The sequence below is a fragment of the Bison bison genome, unplaced genomic scaffold (genome assembly GCF_000754665.1).
Source record: "Bison bison bison isolate TAMUID 2011002044 unplaced genomic scaffold, Bison_UMD1.0 scf7180017864525, whole genome shotgun sequence".
Classification (NCBI taxonomy): domain Eukaryota; kingdom Metazoa; phylum Chordata; class Mammalia; order Artiodactyla; family Bovidae; genus Bison; species Bison bison.
The window spans coordinates 1,822,629-1,831,722 of record NW_011495076.1 but is presented as its reverse complement, the minus strand read 5'-3'; the positions used below and the strand labels follow the sequence as shown (position 1 = coordinate 1,831,722).

General features: G+C 35.2%; 1 protein-coding gene across 1 annotated transcript in view; it reads left to right on the top strand.

Moving 5' to 3' along the window:
- The window catches only part of TBX20 (T-box 20), a 46,968-nt gene that overhangs the window by 5,534 nt on the left and 32,340 nt on the right, over positions 1-9,094 (top strand). The window contains exons 4-5 of the mRNA XM_010831144.1: positions 3,984-4,092; positions 7,381-7,539. Of these exons, the coding sequence (XP_010829446.1) occupies positions 3,984-4,092; positions 7,381-7,539 (268 nt within the window). The remainder of the gene's footprint in view (positions 1-3,983; positions 4,093-7,380; positions 7,540-9,094) is intronic.

Here is a 9,094-nt window from a genome sequence, read left to right as displayed (position 1 = left end):
GGCAAAGCGGACCCTCCACTGCCAGCCAGGTTTGTGTCTCCAGATTTTCAGCCAAGCAAAATGTCTCCTGCCCTGGCTGTTTGAATTTTCAGCAGGTCTGTTTTTAAAGCCGTGAGTTCTGGTAAGAAAGCGTTCCAAGCCCAGGCACTCCAGGATTAACTATACAAAATATGGATTAGTCTCTGAGAAAGGCAGAGTTTGTACTCAGAACACTGCTTTTAATTTTATCTTTCTTCATAATTCATTTCAAAGTTTTTCTTAAATTTCAATTGGAATATTTGTTAGAAATCTGGACCCATTTCATATGACACCCCTCATTTCTATTTGGCTAACACCCAACAGAATAAACCTACTGATGAAGTGACTGCCCTAAAATTCTTTTTAAAAGTGTGCATTTTAGTACATTTGTAGCTTTTAGTAGGTATTTGTCATAGTGTGGTTATAACTTCATATAGTAAACATCATTTTGGTAAATGTGGGGCTTTTTTGACTAGTAAAAGGCTCAGAGATGTTTAAGTATGAAAAACAAACTCTTTTTCCCCCCTCTCCATAATTAGTGGATAAATGTAATTCAACATCAGGTTAATATACTTTTACTGAAAAATTATTCAATTAATATGTTAGGTAATGACCCAAACAAAACATGTCCATTTTTGTGCTAGTCATTGGTGGTATTTTTCTAGGAGAACCCTGTTTAACAAATCACATGCAAACCTTTATTGCTGCTGCTTTGCCCAAATGAGCATTCTGAAGGGAAGAAAACGGTACTTTTACTTTATGTGACTATGACTAGCTGAAGAACAGAAATCTAACAGCCACTCTTTAATACAAACAATGAATCTTTACATTTTACACTTCACATTTACATAGCTGATTATACATTTAGGGCTCTAAAACCAAAACTTACAGCTTTAAAGTTGTTTTATGACTATGTAATTTTTATAATTGATAAGCAGTTCATATCAAGGCTAAGAATTTATTTAAATGTACGGGTTTAGGGACTTTGATGTTATGGTTCAAAGTATGGTTCTTTCTAAGTATATAGTCTGGAGTCTTAAGTCAAGGCACAGAATCAACACAGATAATTTACACATATAGTTCAAATGGAATATTAAGCTTACTTAGTAGTCGATCACATTATTAAGCTTACAGTCTGTTAAATACACTAGAGACGAGATTAAAAGGAGCCTCTCTGAGTTTTCCATTCCCACAAGAGACTAGGAAGGATCCCAGCCTTTCCAAATCGATATATTAAATAACAATCAGGACTAAAAAAATTTTAATGACATTCATTTTGAGTGACTGTAAATGACAAATTTACAATAGATATTTAAATAAATATAACTAGTATTCTCTACTATTTCCTATTAACTAGCCAGTTCACACTAATCTAGAGCTTCTTTCCAATATTTACAATTTTTTTTTAAAGGGGAAAGAGAGAGAGGAAGAAAGGAGACAGAGAGCGGAGTAATTTAGCAGATTCCTAACCATTTTTACAAGCAGCCTCTCCCACCCCTTTTCTTTTTTTTCCCTAAGTCTTTCCTCTAAGAAGTTAATCACTCTTATTTAGCATACATTTTCCTCCTATCTAAAGGTATGGGGAACTGGTTTAGGCCAGTTGGGAATATGACATGCCTTGTTTATGTTACTAATCTGTTCTGGCTGGAAAAAGAAAGCATGTACCAATACACTATCTTAACTGAAGCATGTTTAAGCTATTGCTGGAATTTTAAGTCCCACGAGACTTGAGAGAAGCGGGGCTTCCTGTATGCTTTTTCGTTCATCCTAGTTCAGTTTATTTATATTGATATTAGATTAAAATGTTTGTGCCTTATAGGATAGAAATATTCTAGATTATACAAGCAACTATTTTTTATTGCTATTAAAAGACAGTGCTATGATTTCTAGCTACATATGGGAAAGGTAAAGAATTTGGGAGGTGATCATTTTTGTACTTATGGTAGAAATTCCTTGCAATTCTAGCTCTTTGAAAGACTTTATTTTAGACTAAAATTCATCAGTCAGTTGTTTCTAATCAGAAGAAATGATGCTTGACAGTATCATTTGATCATAGTAATGGGCAAGACATTGTATATAACCTAAATAATGTTTTATTTTCATAAATAAATTTATGAAATAAATTTCATAGGACATTTCCTTTTTTAAAAAAGTTGATATTTAAATAAATTAATATTTATTAATCTTATATGTGTTAAATTGATACATAAAAAGGGACCATCTCACCAACTTTTAGGACTAAATACTTTTAGTCCTTTTTGGAGGAGTGGGTAGGATGTGGTTGTTGTTGCTCAGGCCCTCAGACCTGTCTGGCTCTTTGTGACCCTATGGACTGCAGCACACCAGGCTTCCCTTCCTTCATCATCTTCTAGAGCTTGCTCAAACTCATGTCCATTGCGTCGGTGATGCCATCCAACCATCTTGTCCTCTGTCGTCTCCTTCTCCTCCTGCCTTCAATTTTTCCCAGCATCAGTGTCTTTTCTAATCAGGATGTGGTGCTTATTAGTAAAACAACTGTATATATAGAGTAATAGCCTTAGAAGGGTGATATTTGAAAAGCTATTTAATATTATGGTTGTGTCATTGAAGAATACTTCAACTGAAAGGCAATTCTGAGCACTCCTTTAAAAAATTATTCAGGCAGACAAATACCTAAAACCTTTAAAGTTCTTGTGTGGGTCTGGTAAGAATCTTTAGTACTGTTGGCCTTTTTGTGCTTAGATTCTGGTGGGCTTTGTGAGTTGAAGCCTGTGATTCCAATTCTTCTATTGTTAGTCCTCTGTGTGACAAACCATGGCATAGACTTCTTATTCTTTACACGAATTTTGTTAGGAAAGGTTTTTTGTTTGTTTTTTTTTTAACTTTTTTCCTTTCCTTTGTTCCCTCCATAATATGTATGTTTAATGGTAGTTACCAAGATTCTATACAAAATATAAATATAAATAACCTGTGGCATGGATAAAGGAATTTATCCCATTAAATCAAGGACATTTCCTTCCCCTGTTATTAGTTCTATAATCTCCCACAACTTCAGAAAAGCTTATGTTAAGTGGATATTAGGATTGTGATTTACAAAGAGTTGTACTTAGTTTAAAGCTTTGCAGGTAAAGCAAATGACTTGCATTTAACTGTCAGTAGGTAAAAGCTAGCCAAAAACATAGCAGCTGATCAATAAAAGACAAATACCTGATAAGTACATTTTTCCCCCATCAAAGCTTTTTTGGGGGGAGGGGGGAGTGCTTAGGCTATTTACAGATAAATACACTAAATAATTTGAAGCTTACCCAGCTTGTGTTCACTCTCATTAGCGAGCACTTAACTAGGTAATGATGAAAGAAATAATATTAAGGTACCAGGAGAAGCAAATAGACTATGTGATCTATTAAAAGTTCCCCGAGTCACTGCATTAGGCACTGTCATGCTTATAAAGAAAACAAACTTTAAACTGAGCCACCTTCGAGTTTAAATGGATAGATTCTCTAGAATTGTTTCCTCTTTTAAATTATTTGTCTTCACTGCTTTTTAGCAATGTTTATACTAGGAGCTCATTATGCAATTACTATAACCTAGACTTTGCTTTGAAAATATCTACAATTGAATTTTATATTTGACAGAAGCAGACCAGTAGTTGATTAATTAGATGGGAAAAAAAAAAAAAACACCTTTAAAAAAACAACTTGCTCAGTAAATAATACAAAAGGTATTAAGTATTATCCCTTGAAAATCAATAATAGAAAATGTATTAAGTATTACCCCTTTAAAATCATTGGTACACAAAGAAACACATTTGTATGTTTTAGCATCATTTTGGCATTGCTATATTATTAAATTTGAGATTAAATGAGGCAAATAAAAATTCACCATTTATATGAGATTTCTGTGTTCCTTTAGAATCAGGATATTTTAAAACCCACAGTGAGATTTTTTTAAAATGTCTCAATAAAATTCTGTCATAATTTTCTTAGGTTGTATGTACATCCAGACTCTCCTTTTACTGGCGAGCAGCTACTCAAACAGATGGTGTCTTTTGAAAAGGTGAAACTCACAAACAATGAACTGGATCAACATGGCCATGTAAGTAGTGCTGGGACTACGCGGATTCCCGGGGTAAGATGGAGAAGATACGTGAAACTTTCTCTGTTGAAGTCTCGTCCTTTTCTCCCTTTTCCCCTGCAACCTTCCAGCTCTGAGTCATTCTGTGAGAACATTCTTGTGTTCTTTGGGGAACCCTGATACATACAGAGATGCTGTATGCCATTTCTATGTAAGAGGGTCAGGGACCTTTGGCACCGTGTAATCCCACTTCTGCAAATGCTTTACCACCTGTGCCAACTAAACAAAGGGAATGTGCATTTTGGAGGTTACTACAGCCCATTCTTGGATTAAATATTTAATTTCTATCAGTGATAGATAACACAGCATAAAGGGAATGGGGCTGAGACCTCCTATGGTGGTTTCCCAAAGTATGTTCTGCAGAATACATTCTTGTGAGATACAATGGGACCAAAGGGTTTTACGTACAAATACATTTGGAAAAGTGCTGTTCGCTCATTACATATCTCTTCTGTAGTGAATCTTATGAGTATTAGAACACAGAGAAGTCTTGCAGTTAAAAACAAAATTATTTGATTTTATATATCAATAAGGAATTCATCAAATGTGGAGAAAAGAGAAACTGGAATTCTGAGCTCCTATCAACATTTAATAGAACAGCCGTTGACACAGGCTTTTACACAATTGCTAAGAATGCTTTTTAAGGAACTATCTTTGATGTTATTTCATGCACTTAAGTAAAGATTTACATTTTAAAAAGTGTTTTAGATTTTATGCTAAGGAAACTTCAGACAGACATGTATGCTTCTTTTTGATGAGAATACTGTTTCTTTTTTTTTTTTTTTTCTTTGCCCTGTTTGCCAGAAAGCAAGTTGGTATTTTCATAATTTCTCTCCTTGGCTTAGATATTCTGATATAATTATTCTCTCTCTTATCCCTTTTATTAAGGCTCTTGTTACTTAAGGTTTTAATTTTTATTGGATCCATGCAATTTAGAAGAAGAGTCTCAAAACTTTTCAAAAAAATTGGTTACATATACATAGATAATAAATTAGAGAGCTCTAGACATGGTTTCAAAAAATTGGATTGAACGTAAAACCAAGTAAATCACTTCAGGCACTGCCACCATCCATATGCCCACAGGAGACCTTGTTTATCCTGACCAAGTCAGAGTAACTAGGTTAACCTACAACTCAGTTGTCCAGAATTGGTGTGTTTTCCTTTCAGCATCAGTGTCATGGAGAGGAATAGCACTAAGCCATACTTCAGGAGCTCTGGGTTCTAGTCTGATAATGCCAAGATCAGACCGTGACAAATTGTTTGCCTAAATCTTAGATGATTGCTAATATCCATTTTGGCTTTAAAATTTTATTATTTAATATATCTCTTTTTCAACAGAAACAGTATGTTCTGAAAACTACAAGGAAATTTTTTAGATCTTGTGTTGTTTAGACAAGTTCTCTGAATCAGCCCTGAAGAAGCCTCCCTTTACAGATACATTTTTGGTTTTATAATAGGAAAATTTCTTATTTCCAGGAATTTATTTCTCCAATGAAATAAAGTCTACATTTCTATCAATGTTTCTTAAATCCATGAAAGCCTGAGCAGAGGTTTGAGAAGCCCTGGGGTCTGAGACTCAGTCTCGGGCCTGAGTCTGTCAGATACCTGAGTCTGTCAGACTATCTGCCTGATAGTCTGTCAGAGTCAATACCCTTTCCTAAAGGAAATTAACCTAGGGCTGGTATAAATAAGGAAGAGGGGACCTTATTTAAAGCTTAGGGCTTTTTCCAGTGTGTATATATGTGTGTGCGTATGTGATTTGAAAACTCCTGTCTTCTTAGTAGAACATGTACTGAATGCTCAGGTTTTTCTTATACCAGTTTCAGGAGGCAAATGTTTGGCTTTGTCACTTCAAGTTTATTCATTTTAGGACTGAGCACAGATATCTTCAATTCCTTGGAATAAATGCATTATACAAAGAGATAAGTTTTTAAAGTTTATTTTGATTCATTTTAAGCTCTCATTTGCTTTAGTAATTCCTATTCAGATTTGGGATCAGAAAAAGATGCCAGTTAATGCCCTGTAACTTTGTTGGTGTATATCTCAGGACAGAAACAGATTGATTCTGTATCAGTTATCTCACAGTGACTAGTATTTAACTCTCCTAAAGTCAACCAGCATTAACATTCACCCACACACCCAAGTTAGCCAAGGAAACAAGAGAGCGACAGTACTGCATGCTGTTGGCCCTGGTCCTGCCGTAGCAAGTATCAAACACCTCCTCTGAGAGCCATGCTCTCTGCTAGGCTCCTGGGGTGAAGGGCATACAATGTGAGCCCTGTTATCCCAAGAAAAACATACTCAATTTTGTATACTTAGGTAGCTGTCTGGGTGTGGTGTTGGGGGAGATGTAGAAAATCTTTAATATCTGAAAGTAAATTTGTTGCTCAAATTTCATAATGGCAATTGTATTTTATTTCAATGATACATGAAAAATAGTGCCTTTGTAAACAAGGGTATGTTTCTAAGTATCGGGCAACTTTTATTAGCTATAGAATGGAAGACAGCTGTCATTATCATTCCTATTTAGTTGGTAACTGGAAGTTGGAATCAGTGAAGCTATCAGACATGATGGTGATGATGATGATACAGTTATATTTACTGAGCACTTCCTATTTGCTATGTGATTTACAAGAGTTACATCATCTGATTCTCACCACAACTCCTGAGAGTTTAAAACTTAAATGCTTTTGGATTTAAGAAAATGGGGTGAGAAAGGTTAGATCACTTGGCCCGAGATTAAAAGAGCAAGAAAGTATCAATTCAGTATTCCAACCAAAGTCCATCTCACACCTCACTGCCTTTTATTTCCCTACCATCCGCCACCCACCCCAACCCCCAAACCCTCACTGTGCCAAGTAACAATCTGGCTTCCTTGAATATGTAATTTCTTACTTTAGAAAATTTAGAGACATACTGCCTTTGGTCTAACCAGACTAAGAAACAAAAACTATTTTTTTCAAAATAAACCTATCCTCCAGATGACTTTGTCCTCTATAATTTTAGAAAGAACACTTGAAACAACCTGTGTTATTTGCAGTTGTTTTGGTAAAATGTGATTCACAATGATGACTCTGCAGTATTATGTACAAATTACTTGCCTGGAGAATGGAAAGGGTAGATTTTAATCTTAAAACTACATTTGAAACTGTAGATTTTATGATTCTTTCTTTGCCTCATTGTAATTGGGCCTGTTTAGCAATATAAAAACCTAAAATTCAGTACTGTACTTTCCATTCTTTGTTGTAGATAATTTTGAACTCAATGCATAAGTACCAGCCACGGGTGCACATCATTAAGAAGAAAGACCACACAGCCTCATTACTCAATCTGAAGTCTGAAGAATTCAGAACATTCATCTTTCCAGAAACAGTTTTTACAGCGGTCACTGCCTACCAGAATCAACTGGTGAGTGTACCCTTCACAATTTTTTTTGCCAAAAAAGATGAGGTTTTAGGAGATGCTTTTATCTTCTTGGAGAGAAGGGCCATCCCAGTACTCAAAACAGAAGTTTACTTTGAAGAAAGCTATGGAGAATCAGCCCCGGGACCTCCAAGTATGTTAAGTGACTGCAGCTCAGTGTTTTAAAGGTCTGTGTTTCCTAGAACCTTTACTTTCCCAGTCAAGCTGTTTACTGCCCATTCTCCTGCCAAAACCTATCCCAAACTGACTTCTTACCAGTTTCCTTTACCTCCTCTTGGTAGGGCCTCATGATGTACATAACCATATACTCACGACTTCATAAAATTTTAAAGTTCAGTTTTTCTGCTAAATTAGCACACACAGTCTAGCCAACTACCCAAACTATTGATTTGTTAGATATTTTGTGAGACTTATTCAGCTGAAATTAGGCTAAGATAATTATAGTAGAATGATTTTAAATACCTCTTTAGATAATAAACTGTATTATCTAAACATCAAGATATCTAATTTATAATATTGAGTTTTGTATTTTCTACTGTTGTAAATCATATTTAAAATTTATGCATTTCTAAGGCTTAGACTAAGTTGGTAAATAATTATCAAAATGTTGCTAAGGATTGGATGCTATTAGGATTCTTCCCAATTCATTTTTCTTTCATAGTCAGCATAAACTTGAAGGCTTTCTATATGACTTTGAGTAGACTTCAGTTCATCACTGTGGCTGCCATTTTCTTTGTCTGTAAACTGGGACTAAGAACTGGACCATCTTAGGGAATTCCTGTAAAGGTCAAATGGGATGCTGTGCATAAATATGCCTTTGGAAACTCTAAGGCACTCTATCAAAAAAAGGCATGTTGTGACTATTAGACTGTCTCTGGAATGTCCAAAGAGGATTTGTCACCATATGGATTTTTAAAAGTTAATGGCATTTAAAAAAATGAAATAATGTATAAATAATGGAATCAATGTATGAATGTTATCATACTGTTCATCTTTAAATGAAAGCAAAGTACTATAACATTTTTATTATCCCTAAAATAACACAAGAGTGGCAACTTTCAGAGAATGCCCAAGCTAAAAATTTGGGTATAGACTGAAGCCCACAGAGGCCTAAAACACTAATGCTACTTTTCTTAGAATCTAGAACACTGACATCAACAATCCCATTTTCAATTTATTTGAGAACCCATGTAATATAGATATCACAGGTTCAGAAAAGATTCCTGAAACATTCATTCAACTTACACTAACTGAATTAGTAGCTTTTTATACTATAAACATTGAAAAAATAAAGTATTAGTCATTCAGTTGTGTCCAACTCTTTGCAACCCCATGGACTGCAACCCACCAGGCTCCTCTGTCCAGAGGATTTTCCAGGCAAGGATACTGGAGTGGTTTGCCATTTCCTTCTCCAGAGGATCTTCCCAACGCAGGGATTGAGTCCACATCTCCTGCACTGAAGGCACATTCTTTACCTACTGAGCTACCAGGGAAAGACTCATATAACACTGTATGTATGTGTGTGTGTGTGTGTGTGTGT